At 43.2% G+C, this 18,503-nt stretch overlaps 1 protein-coding gene and 1 long non-coding RNA gene across 7 annotated transcripts in view; both read left to right on the top strand.

Moving 5' to 3' along the window:
• The window catches only part of LOC139388269 (tripartite motif containing 3b), a 146,145-nt gene extending 137,661 nt beyond the window's left edge, over positions 1-8,484 (top strand). For all 6 annotated transcript variants that reach the window (XM_071134828.1, XM_071134827.1, XM_071134829.1 and 3 more), the window contains 2 exons: positions 4,279-4,419; positions 8,046-8,484. In XM_071134828.1, the coding sequence (XP_070990929.1) occupies positions 4,279-4,419; positions 8,046-8,198 (294 nt within the window). In that variant the 3' untranslated portion in view covers positions 8,199-8,484. The remainder of the gene's footprint in view (positions 1-4,278; positions 4,420-8,045) is intronic.
• Positions 8,485-12,011: 3,527 nt separating this feature from the next.
• On the top strand, positions 12,012-13,248 carry LOC139388400 (uncharacterized). Its single transcript, XR_011629283.1, has 2 exons — positions 12,012-12,519; positions 12,818-13,248. It is a non-coding gene; the product is annotated as an uncharacterized lncRNA (long non-coding RNA).
• Positions 13,249-18,503: the final 5,255 nt, after the last annotated feature.

The raw sequence follows: 18,503 nt of genomic DNA, 5'->3' as shown, positions 1-18,503 counted from the left end.
ATATACCCCCACATACCCCCTCAATATACCCCCACATACCCCCTCAATATACCCCCACATACCCCCTCAATATACCTTCACATACCCCCTCAATATACTCTCAATATAGCTTCACATACCCCCTCAATATACTCTCAATATACCCCCACATACCCCCTCAATATACCCCCACGTACCCCCTCAATATACCCCCACGTACCCCCTCAATATACCTTCACGTACCCCCTCAATATACCCCCACATACCCCCTCAATATACCCCCACGTACCCCCTCAATATACCCCCACGTACCCCCTCAATATACCTTCACGTACCCCCTCAATATACCCCCACATACCCCCTCAATATACCTTCACGTACCCCCTCAATATACCCCCACATACCCCCTCAATATACCTTCACGTACCCCCTCAATATACCCCCACATACCCCCTCAATATACCTTCACGTACCCCCTCAATATACCCCTGCATACCCCCTCAATATACCCCCACATACCCCCTCAATATACCCCCACATACCCCCTCAATATACCCCCACATACCCCCTCAATATACCCCCACATACCCCCTCAATATACCCCCACATACCCCCTCAATATACCCCCACATACCCCCTCAATTAAGCTTCACGTACCCCCTCAATATACCCTCAATATACCTTCACATACCCCCTCAATATACCTTCACATACCCCCTCAATATACCCCCACATACCCCCTCAATATACCTTCACGTACCCCCTCAATATACCTTCACGTACCCCCTCAATATACCTTCACGTACCCCCTCAATATACCCCCACATACCCCCTCAATATACCCCCACATACCCCCTCAATATACTCTCAATATACCCCCACATACCCCCTCAATATACTCTCAATATACCCCCACATACCCCCTCAATATACTCTCAATATAGCTTCACGTACCCCCTCAATATACCCCCACATACCCCCTCAATATACTCTCAATATACCTTCACGTACCCCCTCAATATACCCCCACATACCCCCTCAATATACCCCTAAAAATGTACTTTTAACAAGGCAAACATGATAATTGAAATGCATTCCAGGTGACTATCTCATGAAGCTGGTTGAGAGAATGCCAAGAGTGGCAAAGCTGTCATCAAGGCAAATGGTGGCTACTATGAAAAATCTAAAATATATTTGTTTAACACTTTTTTGGGGTTACTACATGATTCCATACGTGTTATGTTATAGTTTTGATGTCTTCACTATTATTATACAATGTAGAAAATAGTACAAATGAAGAAAATCCCTTAAATGAGTAGGTGTGTCCAGACTTTGGACTGGTACTGTATGTTTTCGAAATATGAAGAATGCAGGCACCAAAAGTACATTAGGCTACTCTTGTTCCATGCCCATATGGGTAGTGTGCATCACGGCTGGATAGGCTGAGTTTCTTCTGTTGAAAGTCACGCCACAACCAACTGCATTACCGTTAAAACCAACTTTTGGTTGGTCTTAAATATCTCCATCAGCGCTGCCTGAAATGACCACTTTGTTTTTAAGGACACACCTCATTTCCACCACTGACATATTTGAGCGCAAGCGAGCGGATACAAGAAATGGAAAATTAACAATCGTTGCGCAACAGTTTGAAAATAGCAGACCGCTGGCTTTAATCAACAGGTCGAAAATGCCAACAAAAGTGTATATGACCGCCGAAAATAGAGCGCTAGCGTCAAACAGCATAATTTGCAAATAAATTCATTAAAAATCCTACAATGTGATTTTCTGGATTTTTTTCTAATTTTGTCTGTCATCTGTACCTATGATGAAAATTACAGGCCTCTCTCATCTTTTTAAGTGGGAGAACTTCCACAATTGGTGGCTGACTAAATACTAAATACTTTTTTGCCCCACTGTAGAAGAGTAGGGAGGTAGGCAACAAATAGGCCATAGAGGTGAAATAATTACAATTTAGCATTAATACTGGAGTGATAGATGTGCAGATAATGATGTGCAAGTAGAGATACTGGGGTGCAAAAGAGCAAGAGGATAAGTAACAATATGGGGATGAGGTAGTTGGGTGGGCTACTTACAGATGGGCTGTGTAAAGGCGGTCTAAGTAGGAGTTGGCTTTGGGGATGACTAGTGAAATAAACCTGCTGGAGCGTATGCTACGGGTGGGTGTTGCTAAGGTGACCAGTGAGCTGAGATAAGGCTGGGCTTTACATAGCAAAGACTTATAGGTGACCTGGAGCCAGTGGGTTTGACGATGGATATGTAGCGGGGGCCAGCCGACTAGAGCATACAGGTCGCAGTGGTGGGTAGTATATGGGGCTTGGTGACAAAATGGGGGCTATTTGGGGGACAAAATTGGGGGCTATTTTGTAAATGACATCACCGAAGTCAAGGATTGGTAGGATGGTCAGTTTTACGAGGGTATGTTTGGCAGCATGAGTGAAGGAGGCTTTGTTGTGAAATAGAAAGCTGATTCTAGATTTAATTTGGGATTGGAGATGCTCAATGTGAGTCTGGAAGGAGAGTTTACAGTCTAACCAGACACCTAAGTATTTGTAGTTGTCCACATATTCTAGGTCAGAACCGTCCAGAGTAGTGATGCTAGTCGGGCGGGAGGGTGTTGGCAGCAATCGGTTGAAGAGCATGTGCTTAGTTTTACTAGCATTTAAATGCAGTTGGAGGCAACGGAAGGAGTGTTGTATTGCGTTGAAGCTCATTTGGAGGTGTGTTAGCACAGTGTCCAAAGAAGGGCCAAATGTATGCAGAATGGTGTCGTCTGCGTAGATGTGGATCAGAGAATCACCAGCAGCAAGAGCGACATCATTGATATATACAGAGAAAAGAATCGGCCGAGAATTGAACCCTGTGGCACACCCATAGAAACCGCCAGAGGTCTGGACAACAGGCCCTGCGATTTGACACACTGAACTCAATCTCAGAAGTCGTTGGTGAACCAGGCGAGGCATTCATTTGAGAAGCCTATTGAGTCTGCCGATAGGAATGCGGTGATTGACAGTCGAAGGGGGTAGCCAGGTGAAAAGCATGGCCAGCTGTAGAAAAATGCTTATTGAAATGATCGATTATCGTAGATTTATCGGTGGTGACAGTGCTTCCTAGCCTCAATGCAGTGGGCAGCTGGGAGGAGGTGTTCTTATTCTCCATGGACTTTACAGTGTCCCAAAACTTTTTGGAGTTAGTGCTACAGGAAGCAAATTTCTGTTTGAAAAAGCTAGCCTTAACTTTCCTAACTGACTGAGTGTATTGGTTCCTGACTTCCCTGAAAAGTTGCATATCACGGGGGCTATTCGATGCTAATGCAGAACGCCACAGGATGTTTTTGTGCTGGTCAAGGGCAGTCAAGTCTGGGGTGAACCAAGGGCTATATCTGTTCTTAGTTCTACATTTTTTTGAATGGGGCATGCTTATTTAAGATGGAGAGGAAAGCGATTTTTAAGAGCATCCAGGCATCTAATGACGGGATGAGGTCAATATCCTTCCAGGATACCCGTGCCAGGTTGATTAGAAAGACCTGCTCGCTGAAGTGTTTTAGGGAGCGTTTGACAGTGATGTAGGGTGGTCGTTTGACCGTGGACACATTACACACGCAGTCTTAAGGATTGTTTTGTTGTTTTGTATTGAATCAAGTTAGTATTTTGTCTAAGTATATTTTGTAAATAACTTTGCCGGCTATAACTAACTTTGAGCACTGTAAATAATGATGGACACTTATGAACCTGAACCTTCTGCATCTCAAAGCTACATATTTTACTGAATCTCTGCCCTTAACAAGATGTCTACCCTGCATAGTCTACTGAATCTCTGCCCTTAACAAGATGTCTACCCTGCATAGTCTACTGAATCTCTGCCCTTAACAAGATGTCTACCCTGCATAGTCTACTGAATCTCTGCCCTTAACAAGATGTCTACCCTGCATATTTGACTGAATCTCTGCCCTTAACAAGATGTCTACCCTGCATAGTCTACTGAATCTCTGCCCTTAACAAGATGTCTACCCTGCATAGTCTACTGAATCTCTGCCCTTAACAAGATGTCTACCCTGCATAGTCTACTGAATCTCTGCCCTTAACAAGATGTCTACCCTGCATATTTTACTGAATCTCTGCCCTTAACAAGATGTCTACCCTGCATATTTTACTGAATCTCTGCCCTTAACAAGATCTCTACTGTGTATATTCTACAGGTAAACTATCCTTTCAATCCCCCCCCCCCCCCCCACAGGTGTGACCTCACAGAGGTATGTGTGTGTCTACTTCCTGTCACCAGGTGTACAGTGCGGACGGTGAGTTCCTGTTTAAGTTTGGTTCCCATGGCGAGGGGAACGGCCAGTTCAATGCCCCCACCGGAGTTGCCGTGGATACCAATGGGAACATCATCGTGGCCGACTGGGGCAACAGCCGCATACAGGTGAGGCCACACCCACAGCACCTGATACAAGGTGAGGCCACACCCACAGCACCTGATACAAGGTGAGGCCACACCCACAGCACCTGATACAAGGTGAGGCCACACCCACAGCACCTGATACAAGGTGAGGCCACACCCACAGCACCTGATACAAGGTGAGGCCACACCCACAGCACCTGATACAAGGTGAGGCCACACCCACATCACCTGATACAAGGTGAGGCCACACCCACCGCACCTGATACAAGGTGAGGCCACACCCACCGCACCTGATACAAGGTGAGGCCACACCCACCGCACCTGATACAAGGTGAGGCCACACCCACAGCACCTGATACAAGGTGAGGCCACACCCACAGCACCTGATACAAGGTGAGGCCACACCCACAGCACCTGATACAAGGTGAGGCCACACCCACAGCACCTGATACAAGGTGAGGCCACACCCACAGCACCTGATACAGGTGGGGCCACACCCACAGCACCTGATACAGTTGGGGCCACACCCACAGCACCTGATACAGATGAGGCCACACCCACAGCATCTAATTTGGGAGATAACACACACAAACAATAGAGATGCATAGAGGACTCTAGTGCCCAAAAGCTTGTTTTAGCATGGGCAGCACCATTGAGGACTTTCACGATTTTCACCAAGTAGTCAAATTGGTTTAAGGAAGGACAACATAATTCAATCCAGATCACCAGGAGGGATCAGCCAATGAATTATACTTGTGAGGAAACATTCCATAACTCCAGGGGGCAATAAATCACCAACCTTGTCTTTAAACCTGTTCAGACAACACCCTCCAGGTGGCAGTCAATCACCAACCTTGTCTTTAAACCTGTTCAGGCAACACCCTCCAGGGGGCAGTCAATCACCATCCTTGTCTTTAAACCTGTTCAGACAACACCATCCAGGGGGCAGTAAATCACCAACCTTGTCTTTAAACCTGTTCAGACAACACCCTCCAGGGGGCAGTAAATCACCAACCTTGTCTTTAAACCTGTTCAGACAACACCCTCCAGGGGGCAGTAAATCACCAACCTTGTCTTTAAACCTGTTCAGACAACACCCTCCAGGGGGCAGTAAATCACCAACCTTGTCTTTAAACCTGTTCAGACAACACCCTCCAGGGGGCAGTAAATCACCAACCTTGTCTTTAAACCTGTTCAGACAACACCCTCCAGGGGGCAGTAAATCACCAACCTTGTCTTTAAACCTGTTCAGACAACACCCTCCAGGGGGCAGTAAATCACCAACCTTGTCTTTAAACCTGTTCAGACAACACCCTCCAGGGGGCAGTAAATCACCAACCTTTAAACCTGTTCAGACAACACCCTCCAGGGGGCAGTAAATCACCAACCTTTAAACCTGTTCAGACAACACCCTCCAGGGGGCAGTAAATCACCAACCTTTAAACCTGTTCAGACAACACCCTCCAGGGGGCAGTAAATCACCAACCTTTAAACCTGTTCAGACAACACCCTCCAGGGGGCAGTCAATCACCATCCTTGTCTTTAAACCTGTTCAGACAACACCCTCCAGGGGGCAGTACATCACCAACCTTTAAACCTGTTCAGACAACACCCTCCAGGGGGCAGTAAACACCAACCTTTAAACCTGTTCAGACAACACCCTCCAGGGGGCAGTCAATCACCATCCTTGTCTTTAAACCTGTTCAGACAACACCCTCCAGGGGGCAGTCAATCACCATCCTTGTCTTTAAACCTGTTCAGACAACACCCTCCAGGGGGCAGTGTGCACCCTTTCAGTTTGTTTTCCAACTCATAGAAGTAGTAGGAGCAGAAAAGTGACTGCCCGTTCTCTAACAGACACCATAATGGAAAAGATGTAACGTTGTGATCTCTATTGATCTGTCTGACACAAAAAAAAAGCATTTCACCTGGATTCAAGATTAGCTATCCGAGTGTATAGTAAAGATGAGTTGGACTCACGCTGTCTGTTGTGATGAGGTAGCTCTGACTGCGACTTAAAATCAGTCACCCTCAGCCCAAGGCATCAAATCAAAATCAAATCAAATGTTATTGGTCACGTACACATATTTTGCAGTGTTTTGCGTAGGTGTCCACGACGTGGCTGTCTTTTCCTTTATAATCCTTAACTGTCTGGAGTCCCTGCCACGTACGCCTCGTGTCTGAGCCGTTGCAGAGGAAACATCCTCCTAATAAGGGCTAAGACGTTGTTTTCCCAAGCGGGAGCCTGGGGGTTCAGATCCATATACAATACAATACAAATTCAGATGGAAAAAAAAAGGTCTGTAAGAACAGAATTTAACACAAAAACTACAACTGAAACAAGACTCCAGCCACCCCAGTCATAAACTGTTCTCTCTGCTACCGCACGGCAAGCGATACCGGAGCGCCAAGTCTAGGACCAAGAGGCTTCTAAACAGCTTCTACCCCCAAGCCATAAGACTCCTGAACATCTAATCAAATCACTACTATTTGCACCCCCCCCCCCTTCTTCTACGCTGCTGCTACTCTCTGTTATCTATGTATAGTCACTTTAATAACTCTACCAACATGTACATATTACCTCAATTAACCGGTACCCCCCGCACATTGACTCTGTACCCCCCTGTATGTAGCCTCCACATTGACTCTGTACCCCCCTGTATGTAGCCTCCACATTGACTCTGTACCAGTACCCCCTGTATATAGCCTCCACATTGACTCTGTACCAGTACCCCCTGTATATAGCCTCCACATTGACTCTGTACCGTAACACCCTGTATATAGCCTCCACGTTGACTCTGTACCGGTACCCCCTGTATATAGCCTCCACATTGACTCTGTACCGGTACACCCTGTATATAACCTCAACATTGACTCTGTACCGGTACCCCCTGTATATAGCCTCCACATTAACTCTGTACCCCCCTGTATATAGCCTCCACATTGATTCTGTACCGGTACCCCCCTGTATATAGCCTCCACATTGACTCTGTACCGGTACCCCCCTGTATATAGCCTCGCTAATGACTCAGTACCGGTACCCCCTGTATATAGCCTCCACATTGACTCAGTACCGGTACCCCCTGTATATAGCCTCCACATTGACTCTGTACCGGTACCTTCTGTATATAGCCTCCACATTGACTCAGTACCGGTACCCCCTGTATATAGCCTCCACATTGACTCTGTACCCCCTGTATATAGTCTCCACATTGACTCAGTACTGGTACCCCCTGTATATAGCCTCCACATTAACTCTGTACCCCCTGTATATAGCCTCGCTAATGACTCAGTACCGGTACCCCCTGTATATAGTCTCCACATTGACTCTGTACTGGTACCCCCTGTATATAGCCTCCACATTGACTCTGTACCGGTACCCCCTGTATATAGCCTCCACATTGACTCTGTACCGGTACCCCCTGTATATAGTCTCCACATTGACTCAGTACTGGTACCCCCTGTTTATAATATCGCTATTGTTATTTAACTGCTGCTCTTTAATTAGTTGTTACTTTTGTTTCTTTTTTTATAGGTATTTTCATAACTGCGTTGTTGGTTAAGGGCATTTCACGAAGGTCTGTTGTATTCCGCGCATGTGAATTAAAATTGGATTTGATTTGAAACCCCCTTTTTTCTTTCCCCAGGTATTTGACAGCGCTGGTTCCTTCCTGTCCTATATCAACACATCAGCTGACCCTCTCTACGGCCCCCAGGGGCTGACCCTCACCTCTGATGGACACGTGGCCGTAGCCGATTCTGGAAACCACTGCTTCAAGATCTACCGCTATCTACAATGATAGAGAGATGGAAGGAAGGATCGGGAGGGAGAGAGAGAGAGAGAGAGAGAGAGGGACATGGAGCCATGGCTGACTCTTCAAAGGTTTGAGGGATGGATTGTAGGAGGGGTGGACAGATGGAGGGACAGAGAGATGGACCCACAGAACAACTGCTTCAAAGCCTACTGCTTCCTACAGTAGGATGGATGGAGAGTTGGACAGACCGAACCACGGTTCTTATACTGCTTCCTACAGTAGGATGGATGGATGGATGGACCGGACCGAACCACGGTTCTTATACTACTACCTACAGTAGGATGGATGGAGAGTTGGACCGGACCATGGTTCTTATACTGCTTCCTACAGTAGGATGGATGGATGGATGGACCGGACCGAACCACGGTTCTTATACTACTACCTACAGTAGAGGGAGCCAGTTGGGACTCTCCCCTGCAGCTTTACCTTGTTCCCCGTATGGTACTTTCTGCAAATTCCATTCTGCCAAACTCTCCAGCCAGACAAGGGAGAACTGAACTCCCCTTTAGGAGGCTGGAGTGGAATGGAAAATACGACTTTACCATAGGGGAATCAGATAAATACTTGACAACAGGAAAGTTAATATTAAACAGTGTTAATATGTCCATACTTCATACCCTGGTTGTGTCTATTCCATTGGGGACCACTTTGTAAACAAGTGGAATCGATTTAGCTTGTTATCCCCTTGGGTTGTAGTCAGCCATCTTTTACCCATAAATCTAAAAGAGTGTTACATCCGCCATTTTGTGTGATCTATATAACCTTATATAGATGTACATCATGTATATTTGTTTTGTGTGTAGAGGTATCTGAATACTTTAGATCAATGCACTATCTAGTTACGCTATGTAGAAGAGCTCAACCACTTCACAAGATACAGTATGTGAGGTTGAATTGCAAATATCAAGAGCACAAAGTTATACACATTTCTATTTGTGTTCTTTTTCTAAAGAACTTAAACAAAGGACTTGTTTGTTTAATTTTTTTTTAATTTCTACATGATTTTATCTTTTAACAACAAACAAACAAAAAATGTTTTTAATCTAATTTGCTGCTGTTTAGATGTCCTCCTCTTCTTGGCCTCGGGTGTGTCCCAATAATTCCTCCTTCTTCCTGAAGTGTGCACTTGTTCGGGCTAAAGTGAGTTACCATTTACCGTACCAGACATGTCCTTGTAATAGAGTGGACGTCCCCCGGGAAATCAAATCAAATCACATTTATTTATAAAGCCCTTCGTACATCAGCTGATATCTCAAAGTGCTGTACAGAAACCCAGCCTAAAACCCCAAACAGCAAGCATTGCAGGTGTAAAAGCACAAATTAGTCTGTTTAAGAGATATCTGTATTTTTGCATGGGCTGCATCTCAATCCACCACATCCGCCAACGTCGGCTGTCCACATCTGTGGTGGAAGGTGGCAGAGCTACCAGCAGTGTTTGTTAGACCAGGAGACATCCCCAAAAATCGGTCTTCTCGTGAAAAGGCCGGTAGTGTTCGCACGGAAAGCTGAGACTCTCACAAATGCGTTGGTGTTTTGCTCTACGACCCCCCCCCCCCCCCCACACAAGCGTCAACGACTCGTCTGAAGTTGGTACCGCTGATCTGCCAAGCTCTGTCTGTAGCGTCCGAACAGTTTCGCTGATATGAGACTCTCACAAGCATGTTGTTTGTTTTGCTCCAGGATGCCCACAAGCCTCACAAGACCAGTCTGGAGGTACCAGTTTATTTATGGAAGTACTTCAGTGCCCAAGAATAGGGGGGAAGTTTGGGTAATTAAATAAACATTTACTGTGTCTCAGATATAGAACAAACACGTCAACACCTTATCCCTTTTGATTTCTGTTTTGACTAGCTGTTTTGACTAGCTGTTTTGACTAGCTATTTTGACTAGCTGTTTTGACTAGCTATTTTGACTAGCTGTTTTGACTAGCTATTTTGACTAGCTATTTTGACTAGCTGTTTTGACTAGCTGTTTTGACTAGCTATTTTGACTAGCTGTTTTGACTAGCTATTTTGACTAGCTATTTTGACTAGCTGTTTTGACTAGCTATTTTGACTAGCTATTTTGACTAGCTATTTTGACTAGCTGTTTTGCCATGTATGAATATCTTATTCAATTCATATATATTGGCTAATAGACATTTGGGAAAAATATCTTCGACTCCTCCGTCCTCTCTCCTCCGTCCTCTGTGACCCGGAAACCAATAAGTGGTTGAGGAAAGTGTCAATTAGTTTGTAGGGGAATGGAAGAGTGTCCTCCACTCCCAGGGTGTCCCCCCCCCTCCCAGAGTATCCTCCCCGGGTGTCCTCCCCTCCCCGAGTATCCTCCTTTCACCTAGGATAGCCCTTTATGGAAGAGTTGTAATATATGCCACAACCCCCTTTGAATCAGCTGTTGTTTTGTCAGAGGAGAAGAAAAGCAAGCAGACATTTAAAAAAACAACATGCTACTCAAGGCTTTATCTGGAATATGTCTGCCACAACTAGCAACATTTATTTCTACCACTTTACACGTATATTCTGGATTCTGTTTGCCGTATGGCGCGCCAATGGACAAGGAGAGTCTCGTTTCGGTTACATTTTTATTTGGATAGTCCGGACGATCTGTTGATAAGAAACTGCTTGCTCAGGTCAGGGTTAGAGATAGTTATTTGAAATGTTACTGGTCGTCTGTCGAGCCAAATAAAGTGTTAATCTCATGTCAAAACAAGCAGGAAGGAGGAGTTAACGAAACAAATTGTGAATCTCCCCAATAAAGGGAAGTGGACACTTCTGGAGAAAGGAGAGATTATTGGAACGCAGGCCTTGTGAGACTGTAGCACTGAAACACTGCTCATCAGCGCCCTCTAGTGGGGGAAACATCCACATCGACTATTATACTGAAATATATTTTTGTACATTGTTGTTGTTGGACATTACACAAAGACGATTACTTTCAAAGGAATAATTTATATATATATATATATATGTAACTCTGTGTATATTCAAATATCGCTGTCTATATCATATTCCAAAAGTGTATATTACTTCCTTATTGTTGTTGTGGCCGACGAAACCACTTCCTTATTGTTGTTGTGGCTGACGAAACCACTTCCTTATTGTTGTTGTGGCTGACGAAACCACTTCCTTATTGTTGTTGTGGCTGACGAAAGCACTTCCTTATTGTTGTTGTGGCTGACGAAACCACTTCCTTATTGTTGTTGTGGCTGACAAAAGCACTTCCTTATTGTTGTTGTGGCTGACGAAAGCACTTCCTTATTGTTGTTGTAGCTGACGAAAGCACTTTCTCCACGGGGGTTTGCCAGTATTTGTACTTGTTCTGACTTTAATATCAAGTCACATACACATGTTTAGCAGATGTTATTGCGGGTGTAGCGGGTGTAGCGAAATGCTTGTGTTTCTAGCTCCAACAGTGCAGTAATATCTAACAACACACATCAATGAAATCTAAATCTAAAAGTAACATTATGGAATTACACATTAGATTGAGCAATGTCAGAGTGGCATTGATTAAAATACAGTAGAATAGAATACAGTATATACATATGAGATGAGTAACACACTATGTAAACATTATTTAAACCTTATTAAAGTGACCAGTGATTCCATGTATATAGGGCAACAGCCTCTAAGGTGCAGGGTTACGTAACCGGCTAGTGATGGCTATTTAAAAGGCCTTTCACTGTTCAGAAGGCTTTCTTTGTGGTAAATGAGAAGCACATTGCCAGTTAACAGACAAGGACATGTGGAAAGAGTTCCACCCACATGCAGTTTCTAATTCAAGGGTGGCTCTTCCTGGAGGGTTTTGTTCCAGTCCTACTCAGAGCACACCTGATTCTATTAATCAGCTCCTCCGCAGGATATATACCTTTACCTTTACCTAGGTAAAGTCAGTTAAGAACAAATTCTTATATTCAATGACGGCCTAGGAACAGTGGGTGAACTGCCTGTTCAGGGGCAGAACGACAGATTTGTACCTTGTCAGCTCGGGGGTTTGAACTTACAACCTTCCGGTTACTAGTCCAACGCTCTACCCACAAGGCTACCCTGCCGCCCCGTATAGGTATAGGGCTGGAGCAAAAGCCTGCACGCCCAGTAGCTCTCCAATATGACGGATGGCCAACCCTGTTCTAATTTCCCCTGTTTGTGTGAATAAATCATATGCTCTGTGCTGCATCTCAGTCCACCGCACCCCAGCTGCCGCTCCCGAGGCACTGCAACTCAGTGCTAGAGGTGTCACTACAGATCCTGGTACTGATTCCAGGCTGTATCACAGCAGTCTAAGGCACTGCAACTCAGTGCTAGAGGTGTCACTACAGATCCTGGTTCTGATTCCAGGCTGTATCACAGCGGTCTAAGACACTGCAACTCAGTGCTAAAAGATGTCACTACAGATCCTGGTACTGATTCCAGGCTGTATCACAGCAGTCTAAGGCACTGCAACTCAGTGCTAGAGGTGTCACTACAGATCCTGGTTCTGATTCCAGGCTGTATCACAGCGGTCTAAGACACTGCAACTCAGTGCTAAAAGATGTCACTACAGATCCTGGTACTGATTCCAGGCTGTATCACAGCAGTCTAAGGCACTGCAACTCAGTGCTAGAGGTGTCACTACAGATCCTGGTTCTGATTCCAGGCTGTATCACAGCGGTCTAAGACACTGCAACTCAGTGCTAGAGATGTCACTACAGATCCTGGTTCTGATTCCAGGCTGTATCACAGCGGTCTAAGGCACTGCAACTCAGTGCTAGAGATGTCACTACAGATCCTGGTTCTGATTCCAGGCTGTATCACAGCCGGCCGTGATTGGGAGTCCCCATTGGGCGCAGCGTCGTCCGGGTTAGTGTTTGGCCCGGGGGTAGGCCGTCATCGTAAATAAGAATTTGTTCTTAACTGAGTTGCGTAGTTAAAAGTTAAAATAAAAAAAAAAAAGAACATACAAATGATTGGAACGGGAGGGAATAAATACTCTGTCCTAGACTTAACTCATGTTACTGATTTAGTCTCAAACTATTCAGAAAATATTGTATTTGCTTGAGTAATCTCCTACCTTGAGTGATATTCTTACTGACCCCCAGCAATGCATGACCTAGACTAAAACAAGCTAGGACTAAACTAAGCCAACACTGAAATAAAATCAACAGAAATATGACATTACTTTTACAAAGGTGCTGTATAATATACAGTATACATTTAAAATAATTTGTTTTGTATTTTGTTCAGATCGTATGGTTACAAAAGTATGTATTAAATATTAAATAAATATAATAAATAAATTAAATATTAAAGACACAACACCGTCATGGTTTTCTGGGTGCTTTGTTTGTGTGGTTTAAGATATACACTGCCTTTCAAAAATTTGGGGTCACTTAGAAATGTCGTTGTTTTTGAAAGAAAAGCTATTTTTTTTGTCCATTAAAATAACATGAAATTGATCAGAAATACAGTGTAGACATGGTTAATGTTGTAAATGATTATTGTAGCTGGAAATGTCTGATATTTAATGGAATATCTACATAGGCGTACAGAAGCCCATTGTCAGCAACCATCAGTCCTGTGTTCCAATGACACTAGATGTTAGCTAATCCAAGTTTATAATTTTAAAAGGCTAATTGATCATTAGAAAACCCTTTTGCAATTACATAAGCACAGCTGAAACTGTTGTGCTAATTTTAAAGAAGCAATACAACTGGCCTTCTTTAGACTAGTTGAGTATCTGAAGCATCAGCATTTGTGGGTTCGATTACAGGCTCAAAATTGCCAGAAGCAAATAACGTTCTTCTGAAACTTGTCAAGTCTATTCTTGTTCTGAGAAATAAAGGCTATTCCATGCGAGAAAATGCCAAGAAACTGAAGATCTTGTACAACGCTGTGTGCTAATCCCCTTTCCGATTGTTTGGGGCATCCGGAGAGAAGACAAGGTGAGCGCTACCATCAGTCCTGTGTCATGCCAACAGTAAAGCATCCTGAGACCTTGCTTCTCAGCCAAGGGAGTGGGCTCAACACATTAGAGGTCAACCGATTATGATTTTTCCAACGCTGATACCGATTATTGGAGGACCAAAAAAGCCGATACTGATTAAATGGCCGATATAATTTTTTAAATTTGTAATAATGACAATTACAACAACACTGAATGAACACTTATTTTAACTTAATACATCAATAAAATCAATTTAGCCTCAAATAAATAATGAAACATGTTCAATTTGGTTTAAATAATGCAAAAACAAAGTGTTGGAGAAGAAAGTAAAAGTGCAATATGTGCCATGTAAGAATGCTAACGTTTAAGTTCCTTGCTCAGAACATGAGAACATATGAAAGCTGGTGGTTCCTTTTTAACATGAGTCTTCAATATTCCCAGGTAAGAAGTTTTAGGTTGTAGTTATTATAGGACTATTTCCCTCTATACCATTTGTATTTCATTAACCTTTGACTATTGGATGTTCTTATAGGCACTTTAGTATTGCCAGTGTAACAGCATAGCTTCCGTCCCTCTCCTCACTCCTCCCTGGGCTCGAACCAGGAACACAACGACAACAGCCACCATCGAAGCAGCGTTAACCATGCAGAGCAAGGGAAACAAGCGCGCTAACTAGCCAGCCATTTCACTTCGGTTACACCAGCCTCATCTCGGGAGTTGATAGGTTTGAAGTCATAAACAGCGCAATGCTTGACGCACAACGAAGAGCTGCTGGCAAAACGCACGAAAGTGCTGTTTGAATGAATGTTTAAGCGCCTGCTTCTGCCTACCACCGCTCAGTCAGATACTTAGATACTTGTATGCTCAGTCAGATTATATGCAACACAGGACACGCTAATTAATATCTAGTAATATCATCAACCATGTGTAGTTAACTAGTGATTATGATGATTGTTTTTTATAAGATAAGTTTAATGCTAGCTAGCAACTTACCTTGGCTTACTGCATTTGTGTAACAGGCAGTCAGTCTCCTTGTGGAGTGCAACAAGAGAGGCAGGTCTTTATTGCATTGGACTAGTTAACTGTACGGTTGCAAGGTTGGATCCCCCAAGCTGACAAGGTGAAAATCTGCCTTTCTGCCCCTGAAAGAGGCAGTTTACCCATTTTTCCTAGGCCATCATTGAAAATAAGAATGTGTTCTTCACTGACTTGTCTAGTTAAATAAAGATGAAATAAAAAGGTGTAAAAAAATGAAAAAAAAATAAAATCGGCTCCCAAAAATACAGATTTCCGATTGTTATGAAAACTTGAAACTGCCCTAATTAATCGCCCATTCCGATTAATCGGTCGACCTCTACAACACATCCCGAGAGAAACTTCTCCCAACCGTCCAGGAACAGTTTGGTGATGAACAATGCCTTTTCCAGCATGATGGAGCACCTTGCCATAAGGAAAAAGTGATAAAGTGGCTCGAGGAACAAAACATCGATATTTTGGGTCCATGACCAGGAAACTCCCTAGACCTTAAATCCCATTGAGAACTTGTGGTCAATCATCAAGAGGCGGGTGGACAAACAAAAACCCACAAATTCTGACAAACTCCAAGCATTGATTATGCAAGAATGGGCTGCCATCAGTCAGGATGTGGCCCAGAAGTTAATTGATAGCATGCCAGGGCGGATTGCAGGTCTTGAAAAAGAAGGGTCAACACTACAAATACATCTTTGCATCAACTTCATGTAATTGTCAATAAAAGCCTTTGACACATATGAAATGCTTCTAATTATTCTTCAGTACGGTCTGACAAACGCAGCTGTCGCTCGGCAGATGAAGGAAGGGCCGACATGAGCGGTTGATTTTAGATACAGATCATTCTGACAGTCTGTATTATGTTACATTGCACACGGGTGCCTCAAGAGACTTGTAAAATACAAAATGTGTACTGCGATTCAATGGGTCGGTGTTGTCATGACGACTAATGCCAAAGCCAGGTACTGTAAAAAAAAAAAAAAAATTAAAGTGTTTGTGACAGGGCAGGTGAACAGTTTCCCCCAGGGGGACACTTATTAATCAAATGTATTTATAAAGCCCTTCTTACATCAGCGGACATCTCAAAGTGCTGTAGAGAAACCCAGCCTAAAAGCCATTTGAATGTTACGTTCATGACGGTAAAATAAAATCACAGCCTCTTGCGATATGGATGTTGTACGTCACTATTGCACGTGGATGAAAATTCAATTAATTGTGCAGCCCTTCCCTCTTGCTTCCCTCTCTAATTTATTTTACCTTTATTTAACTATGCAAGTGGGTTAAGAACAAATTCTTATTTTCAATGACGGCCTAGGAACAGTGGGTTAACTGCCTTGTTCAGAGGCATAGATTTTTACCTAGTCAGCTCTGGGATTTGATCCAACAACTTTCCGTTTACTAGTGCAACACTAACCACTTGAATTACCTGCCGCATCTACACTCTAACCACTAGGCTACCTGCCGCTTCTACTCTCTAACCACTAGGCTACCTGCCGCTTCTACACTCTAACCACTAGGCTACCTGCCGCATCTACACTCTAACCACTAGGCTACCTGCCGCTTCTAATACCAGTTTTCCCATTCGTACAACAACTGCTCTAGATTAAACCTCCCGTTCTCCTAGAATAATCAAGAACATAACTAATAATAATTTAAAACAATTCTCAGCCTAAATGACATTAATTTTCTGGAGAACTCTGATCTAGTAAATACAACAAAACATTGTCCAGGTACATTTTATTTTCCAAATGTTCATTAGTAACACAAGGACGGTAGGCTATATACAGTATTGCATTTGTAATTTGCACCAATGACAACATGAACAAACACAATTCAAAAAAAGCCATTCTTTCCAAAATACCCAATATGCATTGCAATCATTTCATTAAAACAATCATGATTCATTAAAATGAAGTAAAATGCTATTTTTTTTATTTTTTTTTTAAGTTAAAAAATAATAATAAATACATTGATGTTCAAGGGTAAATGAATAACAGGATAAAAATAAAAACTTCAAAACAAAGACAACTGACCTTGTGTATTCGTGGGGTGCGTTCAGTTCAATTGAACGTTTGCTACATTGCGTAACAGTTTGTACTGAACAACACCTTTCCCCAAAACGTTCTTGAACAGACTAAGGTACATTTACTTCATTTGGTGAGTGTGACTTGAAGCAATATGTTAATTATTTAAAAAGGGCGGCTGTACATTTAACCTCCAACCGCTCTCCTTTTCTCAACTGGTCGTTCAGTACAGCACTGTTTCATTGAGCTTTACACTAAATTCATACTGAACGCAGCCCTCTATTTGAACACAACCCCAGTGGAACATTCTGGTTGGACCGCAGATGGTCAAGACGACCATGCTCAAATGGACCAATCAGCAACCAGAGCAATGTGACCTGAACAGACACAGAGCCAATAGGAAAACATTATACCCCTGTAAACAGTGTTCTCCACATGTTAAAGCATCAAAATAAACGACAAAAGCCAGATCGCTTTCAGCATGACAATGTTTTGGAACGTTCGGATAGAAATAGCCTGTGTAGAACAAACATACCTCTGACATGTAGAATAAGGATTCACATCAGCTCGATTCATGGCAGATCTGCAATGTTCGAGAAAGTTTGGCAACTGAACATGGCCCAGTGTCAGCACTTCACAATGGAATTGGTTAAACCTTTACGAAATGACGATGAACCAAAAACTACACACAGGTTAAAAACTTAATCTAAAATGAACTATTAAAATAAAACAAGATTATTCACAACCATCAATAAACAGGATGTAATGTTATTGAACAATAAACAGGATGTAATGTTATTGAACAATAAACAGGATGTAATGTTATTGAACAATAAACAGGATGTAATGTTATTGAACAATAAACAGGACGTAATGTTATTGAACAATAAACAGAATGTAATGTTATTGACAACAACAAAGAACAGGATGTAATGTTATTGACAACAAAGAACAGGACCCATTAATAGTCAATGTAATGGTACAGAGTATGTACCGTACAGGTACCTGCCATAATAAACAGGAAACCCTCGAGTATATGAGGGATACAACGTATATTGACAGCAGGCGCTTCCACACAGATGTGGTTCCTGAGTTAAGCAATTGACATCCCATAATGGTTATGTTCATGTATAAAAATACCCTGATACTTTGGCTACTATGGCTAGAAAAAAAAAAGATCTCAGTGATATAAAAGAGGGGTCTCATAGGAACATAGGGGGTTTAAAAAGGTGTGTGTCAGTCACCAGATCTCAACCCAATTCAACACTTACGGGAGATTCTGGAGTGGCGCCTGAGACCGTGTTTTCCCATCACC

This window comes from Oncorhynchus clarkii, chromosome 29 (genome assembly GCF_045791955.1).
Source record: "Oncorhynchus clarkii lewisi isolate Uvic-CL-2024 chromosome 29, UVic_Ocla_1.0, whole genome shotgun sequence".
NCBI classification, from domain to species: Eukaryota; Metazoa; Chordata; class Actinopteri; order Salmoniformes; family Salmonidae; genus Oncorhynchus; species Oncorhynchus clarkii.
This window is presented reverse-complemented; position numbering and strand designations above follow the sequence as displayed.